Source organism: Rhinolophus ferrumequinum, chromosome 12 (genome assembly GCF_004115265.2).
Source record: "Rhinolophus ferrumequinum isolate MPI-CBG mRhiFer1 chromosome 12, mRhiFer1_v1.p, whole genome shotgun sequence".
Lineage (NCBI taxonomy): Eukaryota > Metazoa > Chordata > Mammalia > Chiroptera > Rhinolophidae > Rhinolophus > Rhinolophus ferrumequinum.
This window is the reverse complement of record NC_046295.1, coordinates 53,341,688-53,358,921: the sequence shown is the minus strand read 5'-3', so window position 1 is coordinate 53,358,921 and position 17,234 is coordinate 53,341,688. Positions and strand designations below refer to the sequence as shown.

General features: G+C 43.0%; 1 protein-coding gene across 6 annotated transcripts in view; it reads right to left on the bottom strand.

Moving 5' to 3' along the window:
- FRMPD1 (FERM and PDZ domain containing 1) overlaps positions 1 to 17,234 on the bottom strand; it is a 117,363-nt gene that overhangs the window by 15,555 nt on the left and 84,574 nt on the right. For 5 of the 6 annotated variants that reach the window (XM_033123861.1, XM_033123862.1, XM_033123864.1 and 2 more), the window contains exons 3-7: positions 16,998 to 17,155; positions 16,036 to 16,138; positions 13,151 to 13,196; positions 5,416 to 5,523; positions 3,263 to 3,358 (exon numbers count right to left, since the gene is read on the bottom strand). In XM_033123861.1, coding sequence (XP_032979752.1) covers positions 3,263 to 3,358; positions 5,416 to 5,523; positions 13,151 to 13,196; positions 16,036 to 16,138; positions 16,998 to 17,155 — 511 coding nt within the window. Of the gene's footprint in view, positions 1 to 3,262; positions 3,359 to 5,365; positions 5,524 to 7,036; positions 7,172 to 13,150; positions 13,197 to 16,035; positions 16,139 to 16,997; positions 17,156 to 17,234 lie in introns of those variants that run through there. The other variant, XM_033123866.1, reaches the window with a different exon arrangement.

Below are 17,234 nucleotides of genomic sequence, written 5' to 3'. Positions count from 1 at the left end.
GTTGTCCTGCTTACTGTCTTTCACGCCACTAGGTGGTAAACTCCCCTAGAATACAAATCGGGCCTGTCTTGTGCTCCACTGTACCCCTAAAATTTGGTGCTCACTCACTGATGCTCAGTAAACTGTCACTTGATGAATAATCATCATAGCTTCATCATGGATGTCCTGCCAGAACCTCAGATTTAGTGTCAACCATTAAGTGCTTACCGCTCCTTACGACTCCCAGCCCTGAATATTCTTTCCACTGACCCCATCACGCTCCAAAAGTACCCAGTGACTAAGTCCTGAAGAGTCTATCTGCCTCTGTAACCCAGCAACACTAATGTCATGGCTCCTGTGCGCTGGCTGTGATAGGCCGCCTGTCTCTTGACCCGGTCCCTTCTCTCCATTCTCCTACGTCTCCCTTGGCTTGAGCTCACACATTTCTCTGGCTTTATAGAGTGGTGTCCTATGGACCCTTCCGCTACCCATCTGACTGCTGTCTACCTTGCATCTAGAGCAGGGGTTGGCAAACCATAGCCTTTAGGTCAGATCCTGCCCACGCCTTGTTTTTGTTACATGGGAACACAGCCATGCCCATTTGCTACAATGCAGAGTTGAGGAACAGCCTCTAAAACCTAACATATTTACTATCTGGCCCTTTGCAGAAGAAGTTTGCTGAGCCCTGATCTAGAGAAACTTGCCTAAGCCTTGTACTGGTCATGCTCTCCCTTGCTCAAGAACGTTCAGAGGCTCCCCATGGCCCACTATCCCAAATCCAAACTTAGCTGAATATTCAAGGCTCTCAAGTATCAGGTGCCAAGCCACTTCTCCCACCTTATCTTGTGCTGCTTCTCCCAATGCACTCTGCTCACGAGCCCCAAACACTTGCCAAACTTTCCCCCCTTTGGGTTTTTGTTGGTGCCGATCCCCATGCCCAGGATACTGTTTGCACACCCTACACTTGACTCATTCCTGTCAAAAACCCATCTATCATTCCAAGTCTGCCTGGTAGGCCACCACTGCCCAGAGGCCTTTTCTGGCCACCCAGCTGGAAGATCTCTTTCCCCCGAGCCCACACCACACCGTTTTCATGTCTTGCTTTCACGGTCCTGAGCACACTGTACTTTTCATAGTTTCACAGCGAGTTCTCCCCAGGTCCCACGTCCTCACCTCAGCCCATCCCAAGACTCCAGGCTCCTTTTGGGTGTGACCCTAGATAATTTACTTTTGCATCACCAACAGCTTTGCTGGCATACAAAAAGTGTCGGTAAATGTTTGCTGGGTCAAATGACACTATTTTTCTTGATTATGGAAAAAGGGTTCTCTAGTTTAAGAACTTTGTTTTCCTTGGTAAGGGAGTCAGGGAGAGAAGTCACTGATGAACTGACAGTGATCATTCCTTTTTTTATCCATAGGATTTGTTTCTGTCCCGTCTCTCTGTCATAAAGAGCTAAAAGATTTGCTTTTAAAAATTTGGCTACTAAAAAAGTAATAATAAAAAATAAAAAAATAAAAATTTGGCGTCTACAGATAAGTAAGATTAACCCGTATTATATCAGCTAATTCCTTACTCATTTCCCTAACTCCATCTATCATCATCTGGGTTTCATTCCCCTGCGGTGTGTGCTTTTATTGTAAATCACCTCAAAGTTTTTGGCCGCCAAAGGGGTCCCAGTTGAAGTAAATCATCCCTTCCATCCCAGTGCACTTTGATCAAGGATGACAGAAGTAGAAACATTGTCTAATTCATTTGCAAAACTTCCCTTTTATGCGGAATGGCAGTGTGGCAAGCTCCAGGGCAGGGCTCAGAAACAGACCAAATCTGAAGCCAGTTATGACCTATCAGACTTTGGCAAGTTTTGGATCTCATGGACCTGTGTTCTTATCTGCAGTCAGGATAACACTCACCACTTCGCAAGGTTACTGGGGGCATTAAATGAGATAGTACACAAGAAAGTGCCCGGGAGACAGGTAGTAAACACTTAATAGATCCAGTCCTCCCTCCCCGTCCTCCCCTGGGCTTGGGCTTCTCAGATTCACTGTAAGGCTTTCTCCAGCTTCTCCTAAGTTACGCTGAGGAAAGAATGGGGTAGGGCATTTGGAGCAGCTCTAGGGGCTGCCAAAGGAAGGTGCCAGGGAGGAACTGCCTGTGCATGCATGGGTGTGTGCGTTGTGTGAGTGTGGAGGTGCATGTGTGTCAATGTGCGTGTGTCCAAGGCTGCTGTCCATCACCTATAGCTGCACCGACGCACCTGCACCTGCTCTTCCCCCAGTATTAGAAGGGTTGGGCTCAGGGCCTGCTCTTACACCGATCTCAATGTTTGAACAACCCCTTTGTTTGCTTCTTCCCTGGAGCCTCACTCAAACGCTATTTGCTCCCTTCTTTAGGAACTAGAGTGCTGATCCTTTACTGTCTACAGATAAAACCCAGACCCCATTGCCTGTCATTTGAGGCCTTCCACAGCCAGCCTGTGCCATCTCCCACTTCTCTCACAAGAGAATGGCCAGTGTGCCAGTCCCACTGGACGGTTTACTACTTCCTGGGCAATGCCCATCTTACTGGCCCTCTGCTTTAGTTCATATGACTCCCTCCAACCCTCCCAACAACCCTTGTTAAATTCTTAGTTGTCCTTCAAAGCTCAGCTTACATCCAACTTCTTTCCAAAGCCTTCTCTGACGTCCTGATGGAATGGAATGGATGACACTCTTACTCTTGCATGCAGAGCACTTCCGTGTCCCTTTCTTTACCACCCTTATTTCATCCTGACCTGTACTATTGGGAGCTCCTTGAATGCCCATCTTCCCTCCACTAGGCTGTAAGCTCCCAGAGGATAGTGTCTACCCTTTCCCTAGCTCTGTACCCCAATCCTGGCCCAGAGCATCTCGTGTGGGGAAACTTGTTAAATATAAGTTAAACTGACTTCCACTCAGAACAGACTATGCAGAGGCCTGGGCCTGCCCTGACACCTCACCTGTGTTTTCAGCTGCTCTAGTCTTTTGGATAGCAGGCGGGGTCGCATGTAAGAGGCAGGGAAACCCAGTCGTTAGGGGTGAAAGCTTACGAGGTGTATGACCTTGGGCAAGTCCTCCACCTCTTGAGCCCTGACTTCCTTCCCTGGAAGATGGTAATAAAAATACTATCTTGCCAGTGATTGTGCCACTAAATAACTCAGACTATGTTAGTTGTGAGTCCACTAAGGCAGCTGCAGGGCAAGATGCTGGGGGTTCTGGGAGCCAACAAATTCTCAATGGGAAAGAGATTCAATTTCAGTCTTAATACCTTCACCGTTGTATCTGCCTCAAACTTGAAAGCTTTGGTCTGTCCATTCTCCAAGTACAGCTTGAGCACGTTGGGCATACACAGCAGAGAATTTCCCTGGAAAATACAAGTTGTATTAAAACTGGCCCTTCCTGCCCGTGAGAATGACATCCTCAGATCTCCTGGCCCTGCCTGGTGTGGAGAACAGGGTCCTTCCTCCCTGACCTCCTCGCCATGCCATGGGTTGATTCTTGGCGTTTGGAGATTTCTTCAATGGACGAGGCCTATGCCACACAGACGCAGGCGTGCTTTGTGCAAGGGATAGCCACTAGACCTGTGAGACATGAGAGATGGTGAAGAGTGAGCCCTGCCACAAGTATACTGAGAGCACTGCACCAGCCTATATGACATCTCATGATCATCAGCTGACACTTCACTGCTGTTTGTCACCCTTAGGGGATGCAGTTTAGCAAGTCAGATGATAGTCACGCACACTGTCCCAAACTATGCCTTGTGGGGTTGGACTGAAACCCTTGAGAGCCCCGCCATCCCCCCCCCCCATTTTACTGCTGCATTCCTTGTAGTGAAGCATCACCAAAGGGCAGAGGGCTGCTCTCCACCTCCACTCATCCCAACCATCACCCTGGACTTAGGATCTCCTAAGGGACTCTGCTGTCCTTGGAGGGCTTTTTGGGAAGGAGGCATAGGACTGGTCTGTTATTGGTGACCCCATGCCAGCCAGAATTCCTAGGGTGGAGCAGGGCAGGGGAATGTTCCCTTTGGAGAATCTCTCCAAGGCCAGCTCTTATGACAAATGACCTCCACATGTTCAGCTGCAAATAAAGAGGGCCCCTTGGGCTGGTGTCCTCCAGAATGAGTGAGAGGTTCTAGAATCCCCAAGACTTGAGATAGAACCAGTCCTATTAGCTGGTCCTCGCCCCTACTTCTCATCACTGTGTACTACTCTTAAAAACATGTCGAATCTACTATGTAACTTTATTAACTATTGTCACCGCTATAAACTTTAATTAAATTAAAAAACATGTTGAATCTAAATTTAATTTGTGAAAGAGGTTCAATCCATTTTCACAAATGTGGACACGCAGAGACGCAAATATTGCTGCGTGACAGGATCTCAGGTCTTCTCTGATTAACATATTAGGCCTCCCACTGGCCCCTTCCTGAAGAAATCCATCTTTCACTCTCAGTCTAACAAAGGTGTGGTCTGTTAAGTAGCAGGACAGGTAGAAAATAAGGGTTCTGCCCAGATGTGAAACAGATCACGTGGATCATTTGTTAAAATGGCCATGACTCCCCATTCGCTGGTCTCTATGTTGAGAATGCCAGATAAGGACAAGCTCTTACCTGAAAGTTTCAAAATCTAATGTTGACCACTAACTTATGGCAATCAATTATGGCAATTATAGACCATTGAGGGGAAAATGTGTAAATTATAAATAAATGAGTCTTTTATCCAATAGTCCACATTAAAAACATCAAATTCCAGCCAATATTTTCCCTTTAAAAATATGTCTTCTACACCCCCAACCCTGGATCTCCTCAAATCGTAAGGGACTAGACAGTGTATCACAGTGGAAAACAAAAGAACTCAAGTCACAGAGATCTGGGCTCCTGTCTTTTCTTGCTGTGTGATCCCAGAGGTTAATTCTCTTAACCTCTCTAAGTCTCTGCTTCCTCTTTTGTTAAACTACTTCCTTTGCGGGTTATTGTGGTGACTAAGGATTATATACACAAAAAGTTTAGGTTTACACAATAACAGAGGCTCAATAGATGGACTTAAAAAAAAAAAAGCCATCCCCACCACCACCATCACTATTCTCAGAATATCACCTTCAGAGGGAATACTGATTTTAAAGATTCAAAATGAGACCTCAACAGGAGGAATCTGTTGAAATTTCATAAGCAGAAGAATGGGAGTCAGAGAACCAAACCCAGTGCTTCTCTCCCTGGCTCCCACCCAGAGTCCACACTGCTCTCCCTGTCCATGGTTTGCAGGCATCTTACTGGGGGTGCACAGAGCCTGTAGCAAACCCACTGAACTTCCTATGTGTCCTCTCCATGCTGCAGGATTCCAGAGTCTTGGGGAGCTATGTGCCAGCTCACCAGCTTCATGACGAGTCATGTCAATCCCCTGACTAGTGACAGTGACACACCTGGCTGTGTGCACTGACGAGCACTTCCTCAGCAAAGTGCACCTTCACGGGATTGGTCTTCAGCCTGGCTCTCTTCTCCTCAGTCAGGAAGGAGGACTTGGGGACTCCCTGCAAAACATTAATATGACGCGTTTTAGAACAGGACTTTCATAAAAGCCATGAGCACATTCTCGTTTCTTAAAAACAAAAACAAAAACTCTGACAGCTGTTAAGGATTCAATTAACACCCACAGAGAAGGACAACATCCCATTCAAGGTCCGTTTTCATAAAATCTAGGGATCCCAACACACACAATGTTCGTATGCGTCTGAGGACAGTCAGAGATTCAAAATGGTTGTGGCAGGAGGAAGACAAAGAGAATTGGCCTGTGAACTAGGAGACCTCAGTTCCAACCCAAGTTCTGCTGCTCAACAATCATGAGAACTACTTCAAACACAAATGCTCATAGAAGAAACCAGTTGTGTGAGTGTGCATGTGAAACAAAACAAAATAACTCCAGGTGACTTTGGCCAAGTCATTGCCCCTCTTTGGTCTTCAGTCTTCCCATCTGCACAATGTAGGAGGTGGACCAGACCACCTCCAAGGCTCCCTGAAGCACGGAACCCTGTGATTTATCCTTGGCCTCTCTTTGCTCTTCTCAATCTTTTGGGTGGTACCCTCTTTCCCAAGAGGTAAAAAGAGTCATCACAGGTTGGTATCAGTATGTGGTGAAGCCCTTGGTCTGGACCATATCAGGGTAAACTGTGAAAGTTAATGAACAGCAACATGATCTAGACCAACAGGTTGGGATCTTCCTGGATGAAATCCTGATTTGCTGTTTCCTGGCCTGACATCCTATGTTTCCTTAATCTGGATAGTCCTTTATGACTGCCGTTAGAGTGTTTACATGTATAAGAACCCCGAGATGGAACTCTGGCCCATGTTCTGTGTAGCTGAGGGAAGAGATACAGAACAGCAATCAGAGAAACTGCTAGAAACAAAATTCATAGACTCAGATATCAACAGATGAATGTTATGAAGTACACGAAGTAACACATGGCCCTGAAATGTTAATGCAAGAAGACAAATAAGATCTTATGGTAACTAGAACCTTGGTGTGACAGGGTTCATGACTAGGATTCAGTATCTCAAAAACATAGTTTGCTTTAAAAAAAAAAAAAAAAAAGTTTTGTAGAAGGAAAAGGGAACAGCAATGTTCCAGAGAAGAGGAGGGGTAATCCCTCAACTGGAGAAATTACTTAACATTGATTTGCTTTCTTTTTCAAGCAGAATGGTTTTCCAACTAGAAGAAATAGAAGGAATTGGGAAAGAGAAATTAAAGCCCAAAATTAGTGATGAGGCTAAGAGACTGCTTTGAATGAGTTCAAGACTCCTATACCCGTAATCGAGGGCGCTGAAGGACCACTTATATGTAACAGTTGGCATGATCCACAAAACAGACATTGGAAGAAATATTAGGAGATTACAAATGGTTAAGTATCAAGTTTCCCAGAAAGTGAATATGGAAGATTCAAGAAAACACATATTGGTAAGCTTATCATTAATTCTTGGCCAAACCCAAGATAAGAGATGGTCAGAGAGCTTGTAGTTATTGATCACTAATAACCAATATGGAGTTACCAAGAACAAGTCAGAGCCAACCAAGTTCTTTTTTCTTTTGAAGATAGGATTCCAGATTGGTAGGCCAGGGTCCTGTGGATACAGTAGTATGCCTTCATTCTTGCAAAGTATTTGATAAGGGCTCCTATAATCCCCCTGTGGAGAAGGCCAGATGCAGAGCCATTAGGTGGATTCAAAACTAGTTGACTTACACTCAGAATTGTCCTGATTTCTAACCAAGTAACTTAGGTTCCCTTTGGCTCCATCCTCATCAATGATGTTTAGCAATGTCTCGGATAAAGGCATTGTGAATGACGTAGAGCTGCAAGGTGTCCTCAGATCTCAGGCAGCAGAAAATTGGGAAGAAATGTAAAGGAACTGGGTATCTAAAAGAGGTGTATGGAAAACTTGAGGACCAGGGGCAACTATGGGTCAGAGGCCAGGCAATCACTAAGAACAAACATAAGAGGGTATATGGGGGTGGACAGGGCTGTCAAGAGCTAAAGGGAACAGAGTAAGTGAGGGGTCAAAGAAACAGGCACAACCACCACCACCTTAAAGACTCAAAGGAATGAGAAACCAGGGGTAGAACAGGAAAGATGCAGACAGAAAAGGAATCTGCAGAGACAACTGCTATTGTTTCTCATCCTAGGGAGAGCAATCCTGCAAGGTGGCCCAGAGCGGGACCAGGCTAATGAAAATTAACTGGCTGGATAATGGAGGATGTGGAGGAGACTTGGGAAGAGGTGGGTCCTTGACAGGAAGGGAAAATGACTCCAGCTGATGACAGTATACATATGCCACAACACCCTGACTGTCAAACACATATGCCACAACTCCCTGACTGCCAAAGCTCGGCATGCCAGAACAGTAGGCCAAGCGATGTGATGTGACAGGAAAGTAATGTGCAGGGTGGTGTTGAGGATCAAAAAAATCAATTGCACAAGCATAGGATTGGGAGTGGGGGGCTGGGTAGTTATTCATTTGAAAACCAGCTCTGATTTTGGTTAACCACAAGTTTCACTCAAGTCAAAAGTGTGGTTGGGTCTGCTCAGATGTCAACCTAATCCCAGGCCTCACTAACATTCTAGGTGCATGTTGGAACTGAACGCCCCCATTTCCTAGGGTACTCACACCGCTTAACCATAGGTGGAACTAGATTCCTTTCTGGGTGCCACCACTTGTGAGGGTCACCGTGCAATTGGAATCTGTCCAGAAAGTTATCAGAGAAACATATATAATGAAGAATTGGTGGAACAGTGTGTAGCCTGGAGAAGAGAAGGCCACACTTCCAAATCTTTAGAGAGCTATTTCCTACCAGGCTGACTTGATCTGAAGTAGGAGTAATTGGTAGGAGTCACAGGGAAGAAGGGCCTGTCTTCCATGTGGAACCACCCGACCATAAAACAAGCTGCTCTTAGAAAGAATATGCTCTGTCCTGGTAATGCCCAATGCACAGCCCCAGCCCCTCCGGCTCCTACACGTTTACACCTGAATGTCAGCTCTGCTACCTGTGTACCTTGGCATCTAAAACATATTGTAGACCACTCACTTGAGCCATCTGATATTAAATATTAAAAAGAGACAATTTAAACGACGTGAGTTACCCATTATTCTAGGACATCTAAGTTCTCCCTGGCTTCTAAATTAATACCTAAGCTGATTAAAAACTCTCTCTGTGCATGTTTTTGCTGAACTAAGAGTTAATGCTCAAAAGGAAACTGAAAGGGACAAGTTGGAAGATATTTCTTTATCTTTTTGAGATCCTCCTCCTCCCCATGCCCTGGACTGGCCAATGCCATTTTATGAAGGCAGCAGTATTTTAGGAGGTAGAATAGCATAATGCTAACGAGTGTGGGTTCTGGAGTCTAACTACCTGGAAAATAACCCAGCTCCACCAATTTCTTCATGTGAGACCATGGGCGTGTGAGGCCACAGTGTCCTTCCTCATCCGTAAAAGGGGGACAACGAATATATCTGCCTGGTAGGATTTTCTTTTGGTACAAATTCAATGAAGTATTAGTACTAACATCATAACAAGTACGTATAAATAATATAAATGCAGAGCTACACAATTAAACCAAAACTTTGTTTCCATAAAATTCTATGTCTTAGAGAAGCAGTAATTGATATTCCAAGTTTGGATTTTATAATTCCTAATCAAGTCATTTGAGGACTCTAAGCATCTTTGCCATAAGTTATGGCAAAGATGAGCGTCCTTCCTGAAGCAAGACATTTATGATCATCTGTCTTATGATCACATAACTCTGGTGAGAGGAGATATTCAGGGCATTTCTGGGAGGCACTGAGGGCCATCGGCTAGGTGAATTTCAGTTTTCTCTGCAGGACCTCCAGAGCACAGCATCCACACTCCCCTTTTCATGGGAACCGAGTAGGAATCTCAGGAGTGGTACTGGAACATGTTAATTTTCCTCTCCCTATACTTTTCTTTTTTTTTTTTAAAGGATGCAGCTATATGCTGTTTCTCTCTCTCCTTACTTAATAAGTGTTATCTTTTGCTTTCAATTCTTGGAAATAGAGCAGGGGAAAAAAACACCTAAGTATGATTAAGATGTTCTCTATTGAGATGATACCCAGCTAAATAAAAAAAGAATCTTTTAACATCTGCACGGCCATTTATAGTAATTAACTTTAAGTAAACAGTACAACATTAATATGAGAAAAACTGATATATTAATAATAGTCTTTGCATCAATGAAAATGGTATGTATCTCTTTTTATATTTCTTTTTACATCTTCAATAATATTCTAGTTTCCTTCACATAGGACCCACATATTTCTTTTCCCTTAAGTTTTTCTATTTTCTTATATTTTCCCTTAGAGAACTAGCTCTTGGATTTATTTATCAACTTTACAATTTTTTTCTGTTTTCCAAAGCATCATTTAGATATTAATTTTTATCATTTTCTTTATTCTGCTTTATGGTTGTTTTCTTGGTCTTTTCTTCCAACTTCTTGTGCTGAGTTTACTTATTAAATAATAAGCTATTTACTTATTAAATAATAAAACCACTTAAGGCTAATTAATTTTACTCAGAGTATAACTTCACCCGCACATAAGCTTTTTTATTTTTTATTTTAAATTTATTGGGGTGACAATTGTTAGTAAAATTACATAGATTTCAGGTGTACAATTCTGTATCACATCATCTATAAATTACATTGTGTGTTCACCACCCAGAGTCAGTTCTCCTTCCATCACCATATATTTGATCCCCCTTACCCTCATCTCCCACCCCCCACCCCCCTTACCCTCTGGTAACCACTAAACTATTGTCTGTCTTGGCTATGAGTTTTTTTTTTTTTCTTAGACTTTTATCATTTATATCTCTCACACTGTGGACCCCCTCCCCCCATCCACTATCTCTCTAACATCGCACCGAGCCATCCCATTTCCACTATCTCCACTCCCAATGCTGTACTCTGCCTCTTGTAAATGTATACATACCTATATATACATATATATATATATATATATATATATATATATATATAATATTATAGTTGGCATTCATTATTGTTCAGCTTCAGGTGTACAGTGCAGTGATCAGGCATCTACCTCTTCCCTGAGATGGTCTCCGAAATGGGACACATGTCTATTGGATATCCTACAAAATCTTTACAACATTATTGATTACGTTCCCCAGATTAATTTTCAAAACCCCGTGGCCATCTTGTGGTTACTGATTGTTTTCTAATCCCCTCACCTTCCCCCTTACCCCCATCCCCCCCCGCCCATCTAGCAACCCTCAGTTTTTCCTCTTTGTCTCCAAAACTGTTTCTGATTAGTTCATTCACTTATTCTATTCTTTAGATTCCACATATAAGTGAGATCATATGGTATTTGTCTTTCTCTGTCTGACTTATTTCACTTAACATAATGTTCTCTAGGTCCATCCATGTTGTTGCAAATGGTAAGATTTCTTTCTTCTTTATGGCTGCGTAATACTCCATTGTATAAATGTACCATAGTTTCTTAATCCAGTCATCTACCGATGGGCATTTCGGTTGTTTCCATGTCTTAGCTATTGTGTATAGTGCTGCAATAAACATAGGGGTGCATAAAGATTTTTGAATTGGAGTTTTGGATTTCTCTGAATAGATACCTAGGAGTGGAATTACTGGATCATAAGGTAGTTCCATTTTCAGATTTTTGAGATACCTCCATACTGTTTTCCATAGCGGCTGCACCAATCTGCAATCCCACCAACAGTGCACAAGCGTTCCTTTTTCTCCACATCTGCGCCAGCACTTGTTGTTTGTTGATTTATTGATGATAGCCATTTTGACTGGGGTGAGGTGGTATCTCATTGTGGTTTTTATTTGCATTTCTTCATATGTCTGTTTGCCATCTGTATGTCCTTTTTAGAAAAATGTCTCTTCAAGTCCTCTGCTCATTTTTTAATTGGGTCGTTTGTTTTTTTGGAGTTGAGTTGAGTGAGTTTTTTATAGATTTGTGATATTAATCCCTTATCAGATATATCATTGGCAAATATCTTTTCCCATTCAGTAGGATGCCTTTTTATTTTATTGACGGTTTCCTTTGCTGTGAAAAAACTTTTTAGTTTGATATAATCCCACATGTTTATTTTTTCTCTTACTTCCCTCGAGCGAGGGGATATATCAGTAAAAATCTTACTCCGGGTTATGTCTGTGATGTTTCTTCCTATATTTTCTTCTAGGTATTTTATGGTTTCAGATCTTACATTTAAGTCTTTAAGCCATTTTGAATTTATTTTTGTATATGGTATAAGGAGGTGGTCCAGATTCATTTTTTTGCATGTGTCTGTCCAGGTTTCCCAGCACCATTTATTGAATAGACTGTCTTTACCCCATCGTACATTCTTGCTTCCGTTGTCGTAGATTAAATGTCCATATAGGCATGGATTTATTTCTGGACTCTCTATTCTGTTCCATTGATCTACGTGTCTGTTTTTATGCCAGTACCATGCTGTTTTGATTACTGTAGCCTTGTAGTATAATTTGAAGTCAGGTATTGTTATACCTCCCACTTTGTTCTTATTTCTCAAGATTGCTGAGGCTATACGGGGTCTTTTATGGTCACATATAAATTTTAGGATTATATGTTCTATTTCTGTGAAAAACGTCGTTGGTAGTTTGATAGGAATTGCGTTGCGCACATAAGTTTTCATAAGCAGAGATCTAATTTTTAATTATTTTCTAACTAGTCTATAATGGTAGTTTCGCTTTTCTTATTGACTCCATTTTTACTTAGGACTTTGTAATTTTTATTTCCAAATGGTTGGATGATTTTAATGAAGCTTTTGATAATTATTAATTTCTATCTTATTATATTCTGGAAAAGAGACCTATACAGACCTATATATATTTGGGGAGTTTGTTGAGAATTTTTGGTAGTGGTTAATTAGAGTAGATTATTAAATGTGTTATTAAAATTCTCTATGCCCCTATTTATTTTTTGTCTTTATGTGGCCAAAGCTAAGAGGTATGTATTAAAGTCTTGTACAATGAGAATGTTATTTCAAGTTTTCCTCCCTGGTAGTTTCTTCTTATAATTTAACATATACTTTCCTCTGTATCACATATAAAGGGTCCCTTGGCCTGTGGTGGTTTAGGATTGCCATTTTCTCCTTGTGCATCATCTAAGCACACTTTGCCTTGTGAAGAATGTCTGAGCTGATAAAACACTTTCACATCCAACACCTCATCTGTTCCTCCTAACAACCCATTAGAGAGACAAGGGAGTTACTGTCATCATCATTGTTTTACATAAGTGAACACTGAAATGAAATGATGTGCCCCAAATCATACCAGTCAAACCAGTCTTGAGAGCCCTAGTTTGGTGCTCTTTTCATCATCTGCATGATCTGCAGACTGTGCATAATCCCCACAGGTCTGTCTCCTTAGCTGGACCACACGTTCTTGAAACCTGGACCCACATCTCTGTCCTCCACAACACCAGCCATAGGCAGTCTTCAGGCAACACTGACTGCCTGGCCACCCACTGCATGGCAGCTGTCCCCTCTGCCCTTTGCCTTCACTGTTTATCCTCTGAGGGACATCCCACTGGGGGAACAGGGGCTTGGAGTTGAGAAAGGTAAAACTAACACACAGGACATAGAAAGAGATTTACCGATGTGCAGCGAACAACTGTGATTGTAAGAGAATCTTCAGCTTCCCTGAAAAAAAAAAAAAGACAAAAATATTGCATCATTCTGGGTGATGTGTGTGTGTGTGTGTGTGTGTGTGTGTGTGTGTGTGTGTGTGTTAGGGTCGAAGAATTACAAAGTAGCTTCTCTCGCCTCAGCTTTTTCGGCTCAGCAAAATTGAGAAGGACGTTAAGGAAAGTAAAAGAATTTAAGCTGTCCCAAAGCACCTCTGCTACCTTGAGGGAATCTTCAGATACCTGCCTCTACCATCTATCTAGTCTATACCTATAGTCCCTAAATTAGGTCACTTAGCCTTAGCTTAGTCTATATGATGGAGAACTCATTCAGTTGCTGTAACCACTAGTTAGGTTTATGTACAAAAATTTTTAAGAGAAAACATAGCAATAACACAGACTACTTAGGTTACTGCATCAGAAAACTTAGGCCTTACATTTCACTAAATAGAATGAATGAATCTTAATACCATTTGTCAGATAAAAGTCAACTAGTTTATGGTGTTTGGGCACACAAAGTCAGTGTGACGAGCCCAAGTGTGACAATCAAGATACTAGATATTTTTCTCTTGTTATTATCGCTTCGATTCTCAAAGTGATCAAATCAACCAGATAACTGCCAAACTTCCACTTTGTATTAGAGAAAGGAATTGAAAAATAGATTCATGTTTTCCTTTCTCTTTGCCATTGCTATACTGAGAAGTTGGCAAAATAATTTCATTTGACTTCTTGCAATATGAACATTTAGGCTAATTGCAGCTGGTGTGTTACTTCCTGAAATGGATAAACTCAACCTGGAGTTTCTAAGTGTCTGGGGATTCCCTCTTTTCCATTTTATATAAGAACAGGCCTTTCCAAGATAATTCACAATAAACCAAGGGCTCTCAAGACGACATTTTGGCCTCAGATACTTGGAGGAATTAGAGTGGTTTTGTTGTTGTGCCATTTTGCTTTGCTTGTTTTTTCCCCACACATAAGTGGCAATGACACTGGGAACTAAGCTAAAAAAATCAGCAGTCCTGGGATTCCCACAGGCAGCATATAGCAGAGTGCACAGATGTGCAGCGCACATCAAGTCACATCCCTGCTCAGAAGTCTTCAATGGCTCGCCCTTATAGGAGGTAACACCTGAACTTGCTGTGTTAGAATTCAAGACCCTCCATCACCTGGGCCTCACTTCACAGAACTTTTCTCTAGGCATCTGGTGCCCTAGGCACTGTGGGGAATGCTTAGGGCCCCCTACCCGGCTCCCCACTCACTTGCTCCTGCTTATTTCTTTGCCTGAATCACCCTTCACCTCCATCTCTGTGGGCCAAATTCTACCCAGCATTGAAGGTACAACTGAAATACTTCTGGACTCTCCTCTCTTTTGTTAAACCACAACTTCCCCCAAAGTGGGAGGAATCTCCAGGATTTACGCCCCCTTTCCTCTGCTTCTCTTGATGCGGTATCTGCTCTCAGTTTCAGCAGGCTGTGCATGACTTGTTTCTGCACTACTGGCCTGTACATGTCTGGGCAGGGGAGCCACTTTGCCCCACAGGGTTCACTGCCCAGAGCACGTGCTCAGCAAATAGATGGGTTCAACGTTACCTAAACACCCACATTCTGGTGTACTGCTTTAACCTGTAAATATTTTTGTTCATTAGTCAGGGTTTGATCTAGCCTGGCAGAAATATTTGTAGCACTGAAAGCCTCAAACACATCTGCAAGAATTGATCATCTTTGAGAAAATCGCCCAATAACTGGGAAAGCAAGTTTCATAATTTCCATAACCATACTTCTTTTTTTTAAATAAAATCACCAAATCCTTTCCTGACTGCCCACCCACTCAACTGATTGTCTGACAGTCCTGAAGCAATATTGGGCTAAAAGGATTCTACTTTCTATACTTTGATGGATTTTCTGTAAATCTTAAGCTGTGTACGTGTGTGTCTCTGTGGTGAGACTGTGTGCTTCCTGGGGGTGAAGACTGCATCTTGCATTTTCATTGTCTCCTTCTCTGGCGTTGTTGTTACCTAGTATTAAGTGTGTGTTGCGCATGATAGGCCCTCAGAAGTGAACCGCCCCCAAAACCAGATCAGCCACTCACAAAAAGGCACACATTAAAGTTTCATCTACCTCGATTTCTCCTTTTTCCTTATTTATAGTTAAATCATCAAAACAGTGTTGAGTGAAAAATTTAAAAGACAAAGCCTGCGTGTGCCGATAAGATAGGTCTGTTCATCCTCTTCACTCCTATCATTGCCATTCCTCCGTCTTCACACCAGGGTCACCAATTGTCAGTGCCAACCATACCCACTTGTTCAACTAAGCGCCCACTGTGCGCCTGGTCTTAAGAAAATCATGGTCGAGGCAGAATTAAGGCATTTACACAAATCACAATGATACCAGGTAGAAAGTGGTAGATGCCACATCTACGAAACTACATATACACCAACCAAGCTATATCTGCAAGAACATTTAAGAAAAGGTATCAAAAGGGTTAAAGAAGAACAAACAGATTGAGGGTCAATTGTGCCTACTCTTTGGCATATAGTATAAGAACCCTATAAATCCATAAAAGGTAGGGTCTGTGTATTATTCATAATTACATTCCCCATAGGTCCTAGCAGTGTCTTAGGCATAGTGGGGGTTTGATAAATATAGCCCCTTGCACCTCCCAGTCACTTCTGTAGGCAGTTGAAAGAGAGCAGATAGGAACCAATATGGAATGCTAAAATCAGGCTGTGGCGGCTGCTCTCAAAGAGACCAGACCCTACTGAAATCACAGGGAGATCAAGTTATGCCATTCCTGTCACCCATCTCTCTTCTATGATAATCTGTGTGACTCTGGATGATAGAAGAAAACTTAGTACCTCAGAATATCAACTGCTCGTTCATAGGAGAGGTCCTCTGCAGACTCATTGTTCAGTTGGAGTATCTGATCACCAGGGAAAAGCTTGCCATGAGCACAGCCTCCTGTTGGACAGAAAAGAAGGAACTTGTGCTCACCCCAGGAGGGCCCAGACCTCATGTGTCACAGTAGCACACCTAAATGGCAGCCTAGCTCAGTCCCCAGGGCAAAGGCTCACCCCTCAACCCCACCCCCCAGCCAGCCTTGGGCTCACGTGGATCTCAATTTTCCTGTTTGCAAATCGTGCATAACCTATCTACCATCCATCACCTTCAAGTGATGTTATGAGACTGCTGGGAAAGATGACTAGCAGAACCCCCGAATCAACAAAGCTGGCCAATGAACATATTAATACTACGTTCATCTCTAAAGAACTCTGGTGGGGATGGTGGTGGTGTGTGTAAACTGAAATTAACAGATTTTTAACTAGTCCCATACCTAACATCAATATATAACTGAAGTATGAAAACAAACATTAGACACTGACATCCTGCTGCTCTTCACTCTGATACAGCCTATATTTTGCAAAGACTCAAGTGAAAACAAATCGATAATTTCTATTACTGTCTGACTAGAAACTCACCCCAGCTCGGAGCATGCAGGGTTCAAAGAGGAGTGCTGGCTGATCCAAATACTGTCACCTCCCCTGAGACTGGCCAGGGAGCCAAGTGTGGGCAAAGCCCTGCCTGAGGCCAGGAGGAGCCAGGGGTTCAGATCAGCAGATGCACTTGGGGTTCCCTCCCTCCCAGAACCAAAGGAAAGTGCAAAGCCCAAGAGGGAATTAGGTCGGAATTAGGCATGCCCTTTCTAACTTCCTAGGGCAGCATTTTCTGCATTATGTTATAGGACACAGAGATGGGAAGAGAGCCAGGGCAATTTCCCCCAGGAAGCCAAACTCCTTTCTCATTCCCAGTCAGCTCTCACCTGCTGTGACGGCCACCACTGTGAGGGGAAGGCTCTCGGAAATGTGAAATCCATAGTCCTGCAGGAGGGCGTCTTTGTCTATTTTTACTGTGTGTTTCACAGGGGTGAGGGTCTGGGTTGAGATCCCGGGGGGTCCATCAGCTGCAGCAACTTTAGCCCTGGAAGAGAAGGAGTGTGTGGAAAAGAGGGAGAGGGGAGTCTAGCTGGTGGCCACAAATCCGTTCACCTCTAGGCATC